A 20,291-nucleotide genomic window follows, 5' to 3' on the forward strand; every position below is an offset into this window, starting at 1 on the left:
CAATAATCATAAATGTTTTCTGAGATACGGCGCGACATGTGAAATCCACCCCTTGTTTTTTGTTGTTGAAAAAACTCAATAATTCTTAAATAAGATTTTGAATCCTCACCTTAAAGTATACAGACCTTAAGAGTAATATAACTAAGAATTTGTAAAGTTTTAAGCAATAATCATAAATTGTTTTCGATATACGGCGCGCCATGTGAAAACCCCTTCCCTTTTTTTACAACAAACTCAATAATTCTAAGACAACATTTTGAATCAATAGCAAAAGGTGTACAGATCTTTAGATTAATATAAGTAAGAAGTGTGTAAAGATTTAAGCAATAATCATCAATTGTTTTCGAGATACGGCGCGACATGTGAAAAAAACCCAACCCATTTTTAGTTACAAAGTCTCGATACTCAAAATTTTAATCTTACTTTATTCAACCTGCTATCTATATTGGACATTCAACAAGTACCTACTATACCAAAAGGATATTCAACAAGTACCTGCTTAATCTATGAGATATTCAACAAGTTCCTTTCTTTGTCAGTACTCAGTAGGATATTCAACAAGTAGCATGTAATTCACTGTTTGTCATTTGTTACTGTATATCATACTTCTTTTTCCTTTATTAATTTTGTACATTGATGAGACCGTCAGGTTTGTTTTTTTTTGAAATTGTTTTACATATGTCATTTCGGGGCCTCTTTTTAAAGCGTATAATGCGGTATGGGTTCTTCTTATTTTCAAAAACCGAACGTTGACTAAAAGTTGGTTGCTTTTACTTCATCTGGTCACTCGTCAGAAGTTGTCTGATAGCCATTCATACAACATCTTCTGAAACGAAGCATTTAGAGAGGTATACGTTTTATCAGGCATAGATTACCTTAGCTGGATTTGGCAAAACTTTTAGGAATTTTGGTCCTCAATACTCTTCAACTTCGTACTTTATTTGGCCTTTTTAACTTTTTTGAATTCGAGCGTCACTGATGAGTCTTTTGTAGACGAAACGCGCGTCTGACGTATATACAAAATTTAGTCCTGGTATCTATGATGAGTTTATTTACTTCATATTCCAATGAAGAAAAAGAGATTTGATAATGTTTTAATTGTTTTATTTTTTAAGTAGGTAAAAAGAACATATATATGTGTTGCCAAATGGTAACGGCTATACAATGAAGAGAACTTCATATTCAGAAAAAAGAGGACATAAGAAATAGTTGTGATAAAAATACAACTTGTTTTTCTAATAACAAATGCAAACATATTAATCTATCTTTTTATTCAAAAGGGCAGATTTTCGACTTGACAGTTTTAAATAATTAATATAAGTTATAAAGCAACTGCACTTAAAATAACCCGGTAATTTATGTGTGAAATTTCTGTCAACCTAACATGGAACTTGGCATAGGAAACGAATTTTGATGAACATTAACTTATGTTTTCGCATTGGAAAGAAGGTTTTTGTCAATTTTGAAACGAATACGAAAGGAAAAATGAAAATATTTTAATTTTAGAATGAAAATCATCCATAATCATAAGAATAACGTATTTGCCTCTAAATACTCAATGTTAATATAGTTGTAACTACACTGAAGTACATAGTATTTTATTTATGCCAAGACTTTGGCTTTCAAAAGTGCAAACCAGTTCAATCGCAAATAACACAAATCAACATTTTGCTACAATCTTAACACAAATCAACATTATGCTACAATCTTAACACAAATCAACATTATGCTACAATCTTAACAAAAAGCAAAATGCATTCCTGACAAATTGGTATATTCGTTTCATTAGTATTAAAGCAATGATATATCATATCTTTTTTTGTCTATGCACTTGTTATTTGCAAGATACCGGCGATATATTTTGATTTAGATATCATACAATATTGTCGGCTCTTCTAGTCTATGAAACAACATAACAGTTAAAATTAATGCATAACACGTTTCAAATTTCAAAAAGAGAAATTCATTAAATTGCACTTGACATTTTTTTTTCAAATTAGATACGTTTTTGTCAGAATTTTTTCAACCTTATACTAACTACATAAAGGTTAATAAGAAAATGGTTGTATGCATTTGTCAAACTCAATAAAAGTAAAGGATTTACATCTTTGTCAATATTTTGTATTCATGGCCCTGGTTAAATGGCCTGTTTGGTGTATGTAAAATGTGAATTACATTGTCATTTGTTTTTTGTTAGAATAAAGTGTTTCTGTTGATACGTTGATTTCCTCGTTTTAGTTTGTAACCCAGGTCTGTTTTCTCTCAATCGATATATGACTCTCGAACAGCGGTATACTACTGTTGCTTTGTTTGGCCTTTTGTAGAAATCTTTTATAAATCATAGGGTACTTATTCTCCAGAATACACATTTAACTGATATATGAAAAATAAAGAATCCTCAAACGTCTCTTTGACACCAATTGCAGAGTACAAAAACTTGAAGACAAAACGAAAACTGAAAGAATGTTTAAAACAATTTTTGAATGGTACATGGAAAGCAGTAATACAATATGTCTTGTGTTCATGCTGTTCATTGTTGTCCTTCTTACTTTACTTAAATGGAAATGAAATGGCTTTCACTTATCCTTCTTTCATTTTATCTTACGTTCATCCCTTTTATTCATCACGGTCTTACACATACAAGGAAGGCTGAGAATAAGCAGTTAACATCCTTGTCAATTTCCCGGGAGTTCCCGCGATTTTATCTACAACTGAGATTTAATTATTTGTCGTCTTTTGATATTTTTTGTGAGGAACACGTTGAATCATTGAAATAACTGTAATGTCCGTCGTATGGATCCGACAGCTCCGTCAGTCTCTTCACTTAGATACAAAGATAATTCAGATGGAGAAGATATCTAGATTGAAATAAAATATTAAAATAGAAATGCGCATGCAGATATACAATGAACAATGAGTGAAAGTACATGCGTTCATAAACAAGCATTCTGTGCGTAGTGCATGGCAATACATAGTCCCCTACCGGTTAAAAATTCATTTAATGAAACAAAATTCTAACTTGATCTTTAACTTGTCATGGTGTTGTTAACTACATAAAAATATCTAGTCATATCTTCATGCATGATGGAAAAAAAACTGTTGAAAACTGATAATTTAAGTGATTTTGTTTATGTCCAAAGACCATAACTCTTCAAAAAATCATCAGACCAGAACAAATTTTTACTTGATCTGTAACTTGTCATGATAAAACTATATGATAATTATCAAATTGATATCTTCAAGAATGACCCCAAAAAAAAGTGTGGAAACTGATTATTTAAGTGTATTTACACATGGCCTGGGCGATGATATTTATCCCTTGCTAACATTTAGGATAAAATTTGAATATCATGGCTCAGGCCATGTGTAAATTTCCACCAAATCTATATGTCTTCCATGAATTAATTTTTAAATGAAATATATTCTTTATCAAAAATAGATTATCATCTTTATAAAAGAGTTCACTTCGTCCCAAAAAAATAATGTATATAGCATTCAGAAAATTAGTTTATACAGAATAACAAACAAACCTTCCACTAAATTCTTCAAAATAATTTACCAAAGAAAAGGGAACAAATGCAAATGTCATTTACATACAAAATGTAATTCTGGTATCTATGAAGAGTTTATTTATCATAAATACAATATCGTTGAAAAATCTTTTAAAAATGAGTTATTTCCCTTCAACGAAAATCTAGTAATTAATACGTATAAATTTAGTTCTAGGGAAAGGGCCTCAACTGAACAAGTAGAAAAGCTAAAGTCGTGAAAATTGAACTTGACCTGTAACTTGTCATGATAAAACAACTAACCAAATATCAAATCAAATCTTCAAGCATGAAGAAAACAAGTCTGATTTGCCGGACTGACAGATGTACGAAGTGCAAACCTAAAGTCCCCAACATTTCTTGGTTCAATAATGAAGGGCCAGTGAATAATATGAACATGGAACAAAGAGAAGGAAAGGGAAGAGCTAATGCAAGTGACATAAAAGGCAAAATATAAATTTAATGAGAAATCATTGATTTACAAAATTATAATCAATTCAAAATTAATTTCCCTAAAAAACAACGATTAATCTGTATGCAGCAACTTTTTTTAAGCCTGAGACATTAATATCACTTAAAGATTCATAGCGATCCTAAATTCCGGCGTCGGCGTTGGTGTCAATGTAAGGTTCTGAGATAAGAACAATCGATCTACTGCTCTGTTATCATCCAATAGTATAGCTAATGATTGGCTGTACGGGATTTATAGTAATGCATTCATATTCACAGGTTCAGTCGAAATGCAGAAGTTTATCCCGACGACTCGTGTAAGGAGAATGCAAGAGAATTCACGATCTATTGAAATAATACAAACCTCAGATTTGAAAAAAAAAACACAAAAAATTCATGAAATCCATCCTATGGACAAATAGAATAAAGTTAAAACGATATGAAATAAAACACAAAAACGTCAGAAGAGCTGTACAGAGAAAGGTCTAAGCAAATGAATAAACTGCTCATAATTATTCTATCGGTTACATCCTTAATGTCACCAAGAACGCATATTTGCGATAATAATGTCTATACCCACACTGAACAATATCAAATGCACATAAGTGAGCAATCGATAGTCATCATGTTCACCCTTAAGCTACATAAAACCAAATTGACAACAAATCATATTCATATAAGTTATTATACTGTAGTTATTGAAATATACAGTTCCCCTACCAGCAACAAAACCGACTTACATCTTCTAATCAAAACATTTAAACAAACCTTTAACTCAATTTAGGATTTTAGATAAACTGTCATTAAATTTCGAATTCATTCTGAATTATGAAATGTATCTCCTTAATGCATATCACTCATTCTTTGATCATGTTGGAATTAATTGTGGTCCTTTTCTGGTTAAATCAACTCTTCACCATTTGTGTAAAGTTTTGGATGTGCAAATAGTTTGGCATTGGGCATCAGTGAAGAGACCATATTTGCCAATGTTAATGTCGAAACTGTATTATTTACAGGGCATGTGTTCACAGTACAACCTTTATTTTTAGTTATAACATGTATTAATGTATCATTACGTATGCAACTTATAACTGTTAAAAGGAAACTATTTCCTTGAATTTGGTATGCTGAGGACAAATATGAAGGTGTGATTTATTTAAATAAATATGACATGATATGAACTATCAAACAAATTACGAAGCTTTTTCATGGTCATGTTGACTGTAGATCGTATTTTTTTGTAACTAAAAACTTACTTCTGGACTAGGGTTATGTTGAAAATCGTTTGTATAGTACTGATTATCTTCGGTGTGGATATCTAAAATTGCTTGTGTATTCTCCTCATGGATTGGTGAATAGACTGTATTTGTCAATGAGGATTCTGTTACTCCCTTCCTACTCGGTGTTTTACTTGGCATTCTTGTATTTCTTTGTGTACTCCTGTACTGCTTAATAGTTTCCAGTTCAGCTTTCGGGTCCTTGTCATAGGCTGATGGCACATAAAACGGATCATCTCGATTATTTGTTCGTTCTGTAGATTCATAATGAGGACTCTCTTGGCGTTCAATATTTGGACTGTATTGGACGGATATCGCTTCGTCTTTTGTTGAAGGCGTTGGTATGTTCAACGTCTTTTCTATCAAAATCCAAATAAAGGAAAAAAAAATAATACTAAAATAATGTTATGAATTTCTCTTTACATCATGGATGCTTAGATAATTGAATAATTATGTTGCCGTTGTGCAAATCACGATGCCAATTCTTATTAATATATAATTCAAAAATTACAATAACACAATCTACAATTACCTTCCGTTACAAAAAGCGGATTGCCTTTCTTGTCCGTTGGAAACAATTCTCTTACTATTTTATTATCGTCTTCAGATGTATCAAACCAACGATCGACGATAAACCAATAATCGTCTGTTTCGATTCCATCGTATTCCTTTGTGTCGTAGTTTGGTGTTGTCTGGTGCTGTGACTTGGTTGTTCCAACTTTTGGTCGCTTCTTAATGAATACCTGTATTATATAACAGTACCAATGTAAAATAGTCTTCAATTTATCTTTAAAAAAACCCATCTCAACTCGTGTTCAGAGCCGATGTATTTCTATGTAAAGAAAAAAAGAAAGGAAACAGTATTATACCGGTGTTCAAAAGTCATGAATCGATTAAAAGAAAACGAATCCAATCTACACACTTAAATCTAGGGAAACACATCAAGTATAATATTAGTCTTCGTCGATTTCATGTTCACAAAACAAATTCCATATGAAGCGCCATGATATCAATGTGTCTACCATGGGGGAATTAAACAAATGGATTGTGTGTACAGTGTTGAATAGAAAACGACTTATGACTACGAAGGTCAGCTCCTGCCAATTTAACAGTTTAAATAGAAGATTTCAAGAAAATTGTAAGCATTGGTTCTATACTAAACGGGATTAAGATTTACTGTGTAAACACATACTCTATGGGTGATGTGAATCAGATGTGGATACTAAAACTTTCAGTAAATCCGTTTGACTGTTTACAGTTCAATACCATTATATGATCACCGTTTAATCAAGAAAAACTTATTCATTTCACTATCGATTCATCGCTGAGAACAAAATATGACTCATTAGACTCGATAATTTTACCAACAATGTATGCTTTTACCAAACCAAGCTTTTAAGATTCCGATTTTTATCAAATCTGGCCTATTAGACTTTCGGTCTTTTTTTCAAGAACTAATTTTATCAAACTTCTTTTCTTTTAGATTATGGTGAGTCTTATGTAGACGAAACGCACTTATGGTGTATTAAATTATAAGCCTGGTACCTTTGATAACTATTAGCATGTCGAAATGTCCTATTGTAATATCTATTTGTGTATTTCTTTGTGACAGTCCTGAATGTTCTTGCATTTATTAGTACTGTAGTCATGTCATGTATTGTTGTCATTGTAATGTTATATTTAAAATTGCCATGAAAGCACTATTTTTTTCTTAAAATGTCCTGTACCAAGTCAGAAAAATGGCCATTGTTATATTATAGTTCGTTTCTGTGTGTGTTACATTTTAGTGTTGTGTGTCTGTTGTGTCGTAGTTCTCCTCTTATATTTGATGTGTTTCCCTCAGTTTTAGTTTGTAACCCGAATTTGTTTTTTTCTCAATCGACTTATGAATTTCGAACAGCGGAATACTACTGTTGCCTTCAATTATAGATCCTTTCTTTAACAACATATATATATATTTACCAAACTGAGTTTAAAAATCAGTTGTTTGCCAAACCTGGATGATTAGCATCTCGATTCTTTCTTTTCTAATATGTGATGTTTAACAAAACCATGCTTTTAGAGTATCGACCTTAATTCATCAATATGTTTATCTATTCTGAGACATTAGATTCCAGATCTTAGTCAACAGGTGATATTTACCAAACCTGCTTCATAGCAATGAGACTCGACCTCGGTCATTTCGTTTTCAGTGATTAAGTTTTACCAAACTTGGTTTAAGAGACTTTTGAATCTTTCGCTTTCAAAAGCTGTTGATTGTCAAACTAATAAGAGTATTTTGGTTTACCAGTCTATAAATTTGATAATGATACATTTCGCCAAGTGCACAATTATGGGTACGCAATTGTTCACCTGTTTATAATACATTTAACAGGGGATAAAATCATCAGGACAAAATTAATTATGTTAGGTTTGTGAAGATTTGTTTTGGAGTCTATCAAAGGACAGTCTACATGACACCAATTAGAAACACAGTAAGTCGCTAAAACTATTATTCAGATATCATCTAACTGATATGTTATGTCAGGAACTGCATATACAATTCTGAAATACCTGGGTTTACCTTTCAATACCGGTATTTGGAGTGTTACGTGTTGTCGATTCTTTTTACGTATTATTTGGGGGTCTGTTGTTTGTTCGTATTGTTTCAGTTGGCCTATTTGTTGTTTGTGTTTCTTCGAATTATGGGTTGCTGTGCTCTTGTACTTTTCCATGTTCATGCTTTGTTGTGACTTTATTCTAAACAGTTCCATACCTTATGAAGATGCCATCCAGACATGAAACTAGATCCATCATGTCCAATTTTTATTTTCCTTATGTCACCAATGTCAGCGGCTTCTAGCTACAGATAATGTTAGATGTACATAAAATATTAAGTCATGCGTTAAATGAAAAAAAAAAACAATCGACAATATGCTCAAGGTTCAAATAAAAGCTGACGTTGTCTATTATACTTGAAAACAACTGTGACAGGGAACAGTGCCATAACGCTAAGTTAGAATAAAATTAAATGATGAAACAATGAACACTGGTAGGAGCAAAATTATTTTTTGTCAAGCTCGGACTTCCCTTCTTGGATTTTTTTACTCTCTGCTAAACCGATATATATATATATATATATATATATATATGCATATATTAATTGGAACTTTTGTCAGATTTTCGAAATCCTCTGGTTTTATCAATAAGAATGCCTTAAAAAAATTGCACATGGACCCCCATTTTTCTTTTTATAAATCGTTAACATGTATAATTATTAGCCATTTGTAAAAGTCTTATAAAATCCAATTTATTTTTTAATAGTTTTTGAGAACTTTAACTGGTCAATGTTAAAGCTATAAAAAGAGAGAGAACATTTTCCGGTCAAAATTCCAATGGCTAATATCTCAAAAAACAAGCACATTGACCCCTATATTTTTTTTGCTTTTTTGATTCCTCAATTAATCCCCTATCAATTTATACTAGGGTTGTGGAAAGCTATTTATTTTGAAACTGAGCAGCGAACTTCCTTAATACGACTTTTCTTGTCGACTGTTTCGTCTATAACTGAAACCACGATCGTTTGAAGCAAGGAATGTTTCTCTCTTTTTTCCCCGTGTTTAAATTAACTCTTTAAAACAATTTTCTTCTGATTTCCACTTATTTGAATTTTATTAATATGTCTTGCTCTTCTCATACAAAATATTGTCTATGTAAGATCGTATGAATAGGAGCAAGAACATATATCATATACAATAATTACTTAAACAAATTGAAATATTTAGTAAATTTTCATTTTCATTTGACTATTTCTCAAAACCAATGACACACACCCTTCATATTTTCTGCTTTTTCCTTTATCTAAATACTATCAATGTATTAGTCTTTTAAAAATATGGTTTTCGAAACAAAGGAGCGAAGAACCTTAAGAATTACTGTTGTTTTACCAGAAACTCATCTTCCCTTGCTTGTTCAAAATTGTTACTGCTGTCACGTAATTCAATCTTTTCTGTTTCTGTGTCAGTACCAATTAACTGTATGAATACATCAGAGTCGGTTCCCGCTCCATGGATGTCGGAGGTCCAGATATGTACTTCATACTGGATAAATGTGCCTATAGAAAATTGTCAACAGTTTCATAAACTTTAAACCATCTGTTAATCTGGATTTTTTTTTCTCAGAATGATTTACTATGGTATCAAAGTATGGTAGGTAAAAAGCGATTTGTCGTTGCCTTCATTATAATGGATTGTTTAATTATTAAACAAATAATATATTTCAGAATTGCTAAATTATAACAAAACGCAAAGAAAATGAATTAAAAAATACGAACCCCTTTCATTCGCCATTTTGATTTTGCAGTTTATATAACAAATATCGATATTTTATGAATTTGAACATTAGACATACAATATTAGCTTATGTTTATGTGTACATACTTTTAAAGGTTTGATGAAATCTTTGAATGCATTTACTGTAAAATGAAGTTAGTGAAAAGAATCAATGTTATCATTATTGAATAGAGAACCCTCTATGAATGTACAGTATAGAAATAAATAATAAACAGTTTTATAATCGAAGTTTAAATGACTTACATAAAATTCAATTTATTCTTCCATATATCATAATATAGGAAAGAACTATTCTTAAGATCAAATTGTATTAATATAGTAAAGAGTTTCCCTTAGAAGAAGATTGTTTTTAGATAACTTTTGTATGCAACTTGTAAAAGTTATACTTTCGTTTTTACAGTGAAATTTTCATATTTAAATATTGCTTATTAACAGTAGTTTGTCTATTTCAACTTTGCAAAATTTGGAAATGGTTTAAATCAAATATTATCTTAATCTGTTTATAATGCAATTATCTATACAGTTTCAATTACAGTTATTAAAAAAGAAAAAAAGATCTGAGACCGCCAAAAATTCACAATCAATTTTCTTTTTTGCTTTTACCTTTCTACTATGGCCCTTACGATTTGAAAGAAACCCATAAGGACTTATTAATGTAGATGTGGCTATTATTTTCAGCAATAATGAAAACTGTCCTGGAACTTTAAGTTTTTCAAATTGTTTTTATTAGAACCCCACTAATAAGTTGTATGTAGAACTCACTCACGTCGGGAGAACTAAATTAAATGCATGGCATCTTTGACAGTTGTTTTCCATTTGTTTGATGTGTTTGATGATTTTTACCATTTGATAAGTGATTTTCCGTTTTTTTCTTTTTTTTTTTAAATAGTTTGCAACCTCAATGTAAATGAGATGAGAGCGCTTCCAAAACAAAGGGTTCTCCCTCTGAAACTCCTGTTTTCTCCTGTAATGAAAAATGGCCACCACAATATATTCAAGTGTGCTAAAACTGGTGAAAATAACCAACAACAATAAATCAATCAATAAATCTAAAACATGGTGGAGGATAAAATACACAAAGAGGTGTGTGTCAGGGTGTTTACTAATATCGAAATGCGACAGTTGTATGGTTTCATGATAGGGACTCAGAATGAACGGGAAATTCAGCTTACATCATATTTTTTTTTATATTTAATTGACTAGTAAAAATTACTATATATCTGAAACTTCTAGTTTAGTGAAATTAAATTTACAGGTTATTTCAAGGATTTGATAAATACCATAACCTCCGAAGATATTTGCATTTGAAAAAAGCAAATGTGGTTATTTTAATCAATGTCAACATCAACGTCCGATTAACTCGGAAAGATCAAAATACTAAGAATCCGGAGAAAATATGTGCACAACAGGAATTTACAGCACGACATCGCTTGAAACATCAATTAAATCTTACACATTTTAAAGAACGTTAACAACAGGATAACTGCGAATGGAGTATTAAGGTGGTATGGGAGTCTAAATTAAAAATTAAAGAATTAGTTCATACTTTGCCAAAACTTAGTATATATTGGCACATGTTCAAAAATATGATAAAAATGATAGGTCACCATGCATTTTAAGCTACAGGTGGTGACAAAATGACACATTTTGTATGGATTATACAGGAAAAAACATCATTATGTGATTAGAGGCTAAAGTAAATAATACAATTGTATAATAAAATACGACAAGATTACTTTTAGAAAATGCTTAAATAATATCAAATGAAAGAAAAAATAGCAAAATTCCATGTATATTCCTTCAGAAAATGCACTATTACAGAGTGATCTTTCCTAAAAATGCCCATTCAAAACATTAAAAATCAAGCAAAAATAATCTATACTTGTAAAATTATTAATGTGTATAAGTTATAATCTTATAAATTTGTTCTTTCAAATACAAATTCACATTAGTTATCTGCATAATATTCCTGCACGAAATTTTGCTAACTTGATTGAAAATCTGGACCTTAGATTCTCTGTTTTTTACAATTCAAGATGACGAAAGACACCCATACCACCTTAAGGAGGGTCGACCTTTAGGATTAGAAAAATTTGACGTTTAGAAGTTTATGGATAAAAACAAGCCTTTATATCAATTAGGGGAGATCAGAGTCCATTCAACTAACACAATTGCGTTAAAATCAACTACAATGTGTTGTAAACAAAATTTATCGTGCAACTGGAGAAGATGGTTATGAATCTTGCTTTCATTCTTCAATATTCACCATGACTGAATCGTGACATTAAGGTCAGGCTCATTATAATGATTTAAAGGATTAAGCAAAAGCATGGATAACTTCACAGCAAGGAGAAGCAAATTTTATTTTGTATTCAAAAAAATTCAATGTCTATAGACTTCAGTACATCTGAAGTGGTCATCATGTATTCCTCGTCTGAATGAACTTTCAAGAAAGCGATTATTTATCTGAAAACTTTCAGTGGGCAGTTTGATCAGCATTACACTATCATGAGATAGTCCAAAACTCTATCAACCGAGTAAGGCAATACAAAAAGTAAACTGTCTTACCGATGTTAGATCAATAACAGTACCAGGAAAGGCATTAAGGCATTTGAACATTGAGGTTACATACACAGTGTCAGCGGCTGCATCTCGGTATTCACATACACATTTATTCTTATTAAACCTTCTTACAGCATGTTCCAAAATTGGAAACGCAAATTGATCGGTCTTCCCATTGTCTTTGACACCTTTTCTGGGTATTTGGCTTATTATTGTGAGGAAGAAAGCGAATGTAGAGTAGGGTGCATGCTTAACATGGTAGGGAGTACATAAGCTTCCCGGAAAAGAAATTACTCTATTGAACAGAGCTTTTATCTGCTCGTATCGTATAGATTTTCAGTACAATTGTTGATTAATTATCAGAAAGCAATCCAGTTCAAAAGACTAACAGAACGATATGGTTAAGATAGTACGTTTTGAAACAATTTGAATACGTAGAAAATGGTCATCGCCGAAAAAAGATTACGACAAACTACTTTACTTACTTTGATACAAATGATCAGTAAGGTTGTGCCATGTCGTAAGTTTTTTTTAATTATTTTAAACGGATGAAACAATACCGATATGGTCATAATTATGAATTGAATGTAAAATTACAGATCAGACTAAAACACTGCCATCTAAAGATCTTAGACCGTGAAATAACTATGACTAGTTAGTTGAGATACTGTCACATTGTTTCAGTCCACGAATTCGTATTGGTGAACCTAATTTTAAGTAGTATTGATTTTATTTGTAGAATATCAGTAATCGAGTCGATGTCAAGTTGGTAAACATTGTGAAAAAACACTAGTTGGTGGCAAAGCCAGAGATCGACAAAACACAGTTATAACAATAACCTGGTACTGTCTAAATGAGGAGAACAAAACTACTGTTGAACAATTCGATTTACCAAGGATTTCGATTCTACACTAGTCATAGAAACAAAAGTCGACCTTTGTAAGGAAGAAAGCCTATTGTTAACTGAAACAAACGGACTTGCTGACAAGCTCGGGACGTGACTTTTAATGGAAAGTATTTGCTATGCCAAAAGAAAACTTATTATGTCCAATTTATCACCGTCTAACAAGAGTTTCGGTTGGAACAAAAACATAAAAGGGTTGTTTTACTTGTGAATTCATAGAAAGAACTTAACAGAGTTCGTCGGATTTACGTGCCAGGAAGTTAGTAACAAACTTTAGAACGACAAACACAAATCAGCAAAAGGATAAAACAATCGGAGAAACATCAATTTAGATGACTATAAAACTGGTTATTAGACAGAGCAAAACATGTCGATGAACATCAGAAGTAGACATCATTATATGTACATGGAAGAGATCCGACAGCTGCAGATACGAATCTTGAATATATTTTTTACCAATGAACTACCTCAAATGTTTCAAATGGAATGAAGGACTTTCACCGCAAGATTATCATTTATGACAGATCAGAACGTTCACTGTTTAATTATTTTGCTGCAGGTAGGGTGTACGAATACTTTTGGAGGTTACTGATAAGCAGTATTCAATCACTCCACGATGTTCATGCTAGCAAAACAGGTTTCCTAGATTATTTTAATCGAGCAGAACAAATTTTGTCTAACCTAAGCAGCAATGGTTGAAGTAAACATACCAGTTCAGATTATCAGGAAATAAATCAACTTCACAAATAATACACGATGATCTTGCAGTATAGACTGGATATTAACGTTGTTTATCATCTTGATAAAATGTTATATTAGTTTTTTTATTTGTCTTTATGGATATTTACTGTTTAGTCTGTTTTTGGTGGAATCCATTTGACGTGGCTCTGTACTAAAATCCTGTCATTGTGTTATTGTTATATGATAAATTTTGCATTCTTGTCTTTTATTTTTGTTTATATGCTTTGTATGTATGTATGTATGTATGTATGTATGTACGAAGATCCCTCCGTGAACGGAGCACCCCTCGATTGCTGCGAGGGTACAGTGGAATCCGTGTACACTCCCTATCAGGATTAATGGAGATGTGTCACTAACATATATACAACCCACCACCAGGACAATCCCCAACCCAACACAGAGGGAGTGTTAGGAGACACAGGGAAGTCTGTTATTATGGTGGAGGAAGCCGAAGAACTCGGAGAAAACCACCGGGCTTCTCGGCGGGAACAGACAAACCGAAGAGATATCTATAGATTGATCTCCAGGTCAAAGTCGGGGACCACTTTGACCTACCGAGGCCCCCAAAGTATCCATTCTAGTTTATTCTCCGGTCTAGGTACCAGAGATGTGTGTGGGAGGGTGAAAATCACCCTACTAATAGTACTGAAATTCCAGCGCCCCGAGCCAGGATCGAACCCGGGACCTTCAGCACTGTAGCCATCGGTCTTAACCACTAGGCCACGAACCCACATGTATGCCCGATACGTCTATATGCCTTTTTGTATTCTTTGTTATATATGACGTGGCTCTGTACTTATACTTCCCATAATTGTGTTATAGTGCCATGGTAAATGTTTATATACATATTCAATCGTTTTATAGTTATTAAGATAATAACAGAATGTTGACTGCTGTACCCCTACATTTTACATTTTCACCTATTGTGTCTGTTTGTTTTGCTTACACATCGTTGTCAATATAATGGAATTTTATGTGACTGTCATTCAAGTGAGATGTTTTGCAGGCTATAAAACAAAGTTTAATCCACAATTAAGAACATACGAAAATGCCTTTACCAAGTCAGGAATATGACAGTTTTTGTCCATTCGTTTGATGCATTTGAGTTTTGATTTTGCTATTTCATTTAGAGACTTTCTGTTTTGAATTTTCCTCTAAGTTTTGTATTTTGTGATTTATCTTTTCACTTACTACTTGTATGTTTACTTATCTATAAGTACAATTAAATGAATGTTGATTTGCTATGCAGTTTCGTTGAACTGTTTTATAGACCACTTGTTCTTCAGAAATTGTATGCCCGATATCTTTGAGACGTTTTTACCAATTTGTTTCATTTATAGTATAAAAACCCAAAAGCCATTTTGCCTTTCTTTAATGAAATTGTGCTTGAACTGAATAATAAAGTTCAACCACAGAGGTCATTAATAAACATCAGTAAAATTTTAATTTCCAACCACTATAACCTGCACTAACAAAACTTCTTATTTAAATAAAACCCTCAAATATACATGCCTTTTTACATTTCCAACCTATAAAACCTGCACTAATAAAACTTCTTATTTAAATAAAACCCTCAAATATACATGCCTTTTAACAAAGCTGATAAAATACAAAGATATAGAATGACAGATGACTTTATTGCAGAAAGATTAACCATAAAAAGCATTGTAGACAACAAATATAAATCTTTGGCTATAAGCAGACTGAAATTGTACATAATTAAGGACTGGTTTATAAATATTTCAATATATATATAGTTCAATACTTGATAGAATATACAATTTGTCATATGTGGGGTCCTAATCTGAATAAAAATAAAAACTTCAAAATTAAATTAGCCATTTCACACCAAAATTGGCGACAGTAGAATAAATATAATCAAACTGATAATTTTTTATTTACAATATTAAATTCAAAATAACAGAAAAAGATTGGCTTAAAATCATTCATTTTCTAGAATAAATGTTTAATTGTTAATAGTTGCATGAAATAACTTTTTTTAATGTAAAAATCCTGACATATTCAGTCTGCTTATTGTGTCTTGAGGATATCTTTAATGAAGAAATTTACTCTGTAATCAAAATTGACTGTAAATTAGTATAAAACAGTACAATTTTACATAGAACTGTTATCCTTTTCTATTTAATTAATTATACATTTTGATATGAACTTAAATGACATTCCATTTCTTGTGTATTAATTAAAAGTATTTTATAGTCCATATTTGACACATACATTATAACATAATAATGACTCCACTTCTAACATGGTTATACAGTAATGGAAGCAATCATAAAAAAACATCACCTAAACAGGCAACAATGCAACAGAATTGAATAGTTGAAATTCTCCATACAGGTAAACAAATATTTTGGCTCGAAAACTGTATTAAAAATTCACATCAAAATAAAAAATTATAACTTTACTGGATAGGGCTTTTCAATTCAAACTTTTTCAAAACTTGTGCTTTAATCAGATTTAAGGGGTTTTATTTCACCTAAAGCACTTTACATATATATTTCAATAATTCAATGAAAACATGAAATTTACATTGACTACATAATACCATACAATAATCAAGAAAGCACTATTTTTGTAGTATTTGTATTATAATTTTTTTTGGTGGTTCATCGTTTGCAAATATATGCTTAAATTATGTTTTTTTTTTTAACAATATCGACATAATACACATTATGAAATTACAGTAATTTTATGATTATGATACATCTTAAAAATGATATGATAGGAAAACTGTAATTAAAATGAGTTGTCTCCCTTGTCATAATAAATAAAATAGTCAACCCTAATCACATCAAGATTGAGACCAATAATATGCATTGTCAGGTCTAGAATACTAAAAAGTTGTGCACAGAAAAAAATGATAGTGCTGATATATATTAATGCCATTCCAAAACTTATAATATACTTTTGATTTATCCAGTGCAAAAATTTTCGTCTTCTCTCAAGATACCATTTATAAGAATCTCATTCTAACACTGATATTTAACTTAAAATCTTTACAGTTTATAATAGTGTGTTAACAAACAATAACAAACTTAATTTTACTAGAAGTGGAATTGCCTTCATAAACAACCATTTAAAGTCTAACATTAGCCAATCAAATCAGGGCTATTTTCAAAAAGGGAGGGGTTCCAGCCATATGATCCCATTCAAATGAATTGATCATATAAGAAATGGGGGTTCCAACATTCAGAACCAATTCCCCCACCCTGGATCTGCCACTGCAAATTATGGGACAAGCATGAAAAGGATGGCTGAAAATCCTTTTTGACATTTCCATACTTGTAACTGTGTAACAGCCCAGTGGCGGATCCAGAACTTTTCCTAAGGGGGGGGGGGTGGGGGGGGGGCTCTGACTGACCTAAGAGGGGGCCCGCTCCAGTCATGCTTCAATGATTCCCTATATAATCAACCAAATTTTTCCCACGAAAGGAGGGGCCCGGGCCCACCAGGGCCCCCACCCCCCCTCTGTATCCACCTATGCAGCCTTTAAAAAATAGGTGTTTCCCCTAACAGACAAATGAAGTTAATTTTATGCATTACACACTCTTTAATATTTAAGCTGTAAATTTTCATCCAAAATTAGAATTTAATGAGGCTTTCATGAATGGTCAACATCACCTAGTACAAAGATAAATATTTTACAATTTCAGAACAAATAGTATTACAGATATTAAAACCTGGCAAGGAATTGTACAATACAAATTGTGCAAGGGAGATAACTGCATCTGTAGTTCAAGATTTACTTATTAAGTCAGTGGTTGTAGTTGAAGGCTATTTAGTGATGATTACGTTGATTTAGTTTCAATATCAGGTTTAGATCATTTCTGTGCGACTTAAAAAATTGTATAATGTGCAAATTTATGAAATTTCATTTTCAGTCTGATTTTTTCTTTTTTGTATGGTGCTGCAAAATATAACTCTTTTCCTACTTATTTAGGCTACATAATTTTCTATGAGTATACTGTGCTACATATATTTACTGGTGATAACTAGCTTTGTGTCAAGTATCAATATGGCAGCTTTTGGAAATTACAAAAAAATAACATTATTGAAACAAAGTTATGATTCAAGAGGTGGCTAGAGTATTAATGTAAAATTATTTAGTACTTCTTATGAAAGAAAATTCAATTACTCCATATGAAATGTTCATGATCAGAAATTCGAAAAAATTCCATCACTACAAATTGCTTTAAAAGGGTTTAAATCCTCTAGCCCCCCCTTGTTTTGCTTATGTATGAAAAGAAATTTAATAACTAGACTATTTTTTTTTCATTTAAAATTCTTTTGTTCTTAAATTACCCAGATGCTCACTCAAACTCAGTTTTAAATTTCCTCTCGAAATAATAGCACACAGATATATTTCTCTCCTATTTGTTATAGAAGGGGAATAACTCATGTATTAATTGAAATAAAACAATGAAATTAAAAACAGAATTGTTTGTCTTCAAACAGAGGCTTCTGTTTTCTCACATTCTATTCCACTGTCTGGTCTAGATTTACCAGGAGCAACTCCAGTATCTGTTCGAGGTTTTGCTGTTTCTTTAAATGTTAATTTCTGAGTATCAATCTGAAACAAAAATCAATAGTACATGTATCTACAAAAAGGTTTGATATTAATATTTTTTATATAAAGCACAATTTCTTGTGTTTTATCATTTAATTACCAACTAAAATTAGATTAAAATCAATTTACTGTATGATCTTTATCCTATATTGTATTTTCAAATAATTAAGAGCTAATAATAGTGTGTCCTTTTGACTTTGGTCTCAGTTAATCAGAATCCATAAATTTTACCAAATATTTATTTTAATTTGTTATCTACATTAATATTTTTTGCCAAAATGAAAATTGATACACGTAAACAATAAATCTATCTGAAATTAGGACCAATAACATTAATACATTTTTAATCAGTGTAATCCAACATATCCTAAAACAAAAGATTGTTTCCACTGCCTGCACTTCAATAGCAAATGAAATATTTTGTTTCAATTAATATACTTTGTTTTAACTTAAGTTCCAACATAAGTAAAATGATAGGTAACAGAAGAGAATTGACAATGACATCTAGTATGTTATCAAGATGGTAAACATGGAAATATACAATGTCAATTATTATATACAATTATGGTATATAATTATAATTACATTTGTAGCAGGTACTTTTGAGTAACAGAAGTTCAAAATAAAATCTGGATCACCACTGAATAAATACTGTGAATTTGTATATATAACATGTTTTAATACCACAGCTTATGCAGTTTAAGTTTTACTGTGAACTTAAATATACCATGTTTTAATACCCCCAACTTACAAATTATAAGTTTATTCTACTCCTTATATTTCTGTTCTATTGTGATGGCAGTTTTTACAATGTCAATATGAAAACAAGAAATGAATTTCTCTGTATGTTAAATATTTCCCTTAATCTTCATTGACAGTGAAGATTATTTCAAGCAACCCCTATACTACCTTCATGCTAAAACAACTGTGGAGAAACTGCTTACCTTATCCATGTTTTCCTGTGGCTATCAAAACTACTTTCTTTAGGTTAAGTCAATTAGCCAGCTTTTTACATCAATTATATATTTGATTTTGATTTTTTGTGTTTTAACACCACCTTTAAGCACCCCTTTTGACCTATTTGTGGCAGCCAGTTTTAATTAGTGAATGAAGCCAGAGTGCCTAGAAAGAACCACAACCTTCGATAGGTAAACTGACAATCCTAATCAATTAAGATTGGAGTTGAATGCACCTGCATGAGAGGGGTTGAACTCACAATCAATTACATGTAAATCTATACATATTCCGACGGTAACAATCAAAACTTACTTTTTGCCTACGCCACCTGGCTAGATTTACTATTTTACCACCTTAAATCAGTCTATGCTTATTCTATCAACAGAAGGGGGATAAGAATCTTCCCCTTTTTTCTTACAACTATGAATAAAATGTGCATATGAGTAAAAAGAAGTATTTGATGCTTACCCTTGTACTTGCATTAAAACAACTACAAGACACAAGTTTTGAGTGCACAGAAATCAGTATTACAAGGTTTTACCTCCATTCTTACATAATATGTGGATGAATGTTTATCCCAATAAAATATATATATAAACCCCCAAGCAATCATATATAAATGTTGATTAATGTATTTGTTTGACCAACTGGTTGTATATATTCCTGTTATGAGTTAAATAATAAGCCATGTACATCTAGGCAGTATAAACAATCCAGACGAATGTGATGCTTTAGAACTTTAAACTTCTGCTGGGGTTATTTTCACTCAGTACACTAACTTTTTTATGCTGGTTGACTTTAATCTAGCTATATCAAAAATAGCTTGATGTTTCATATAATCAATTATCATTTCTTAATTTTATTCACTTTCAGAACAATCTATACATGGTTAAATAATGGCTCTAAAAACTTGACTAGCCAATATTTGGTTTA

At 31.4% G+C, this 20,291-nt stretch overlaps 1 protein-coding gene across 1 annotated transcript; it reads right to left on the reverse strand.

Annotated features, from left to right (window-relative positions):
* Positions 1-1,087: 1,087 nt before the first annotated feature.
* On the reverse strand, positions 1,088-9,690 carry LOC139507170 (uncharacterized). Its single transcript, XM_071295671.1, has 6 exons — positions 9,588-9,690; positions 9,202-9,368; positions 8,031-8,117; positions 5,808-6,018; positions 5,255-5,634; positions 1,088-2,858 (listed from the first exon to the last, which is right to left on the reverse strand). Exons 1-6 carry the CDS (start codon positions 9,601-9,603, stop codon positions 2,766-2,768), a joined length of 954 nt encoding a protein of 317 aa, XP_071151772.1. The 5' UTR covers positions 9,604-9,690; the 3' UTR covers positions 1,088-2,765.
* Positions 9,691-20,291: the final 10,601 nt, after the last annotated feature.

The sequence above is a fragment of the Mytilus edulis genome, unplaced genomic scaffold (genome assembly GCF_963676685.1).
Source record: "Mytilus edulis unplaced genomic scaffold, xbMytEdul2.2 SCAFFOLD_1874, whole genome shotgun sequence".
Classification (NCBI taxonomy): Eukaryota; Metazoa; Mollusca; class Bivalvia; order Mytilida; family Mytilidae; genus Mytilus; species Mytilus edulis.

Coding starts and splice junctions, on each gene's coding strand:
- LOC139507170 (XM_071295671.1), bottom strand. Junction 5,635..5,807: donor TCCGCTTTTTGTAACGGAAG/GTAATTGTAGAT, acceptor GGATTTTGATAG/AAAAGACGTTGAACATACCA. Junction 2,859..5,254: donor AACATAACCCTAGTCCAGAA/GTAAGTTTTTAG, acceptor ATTTCAATCTAG/ATATCTTCTCCATCTGAATT.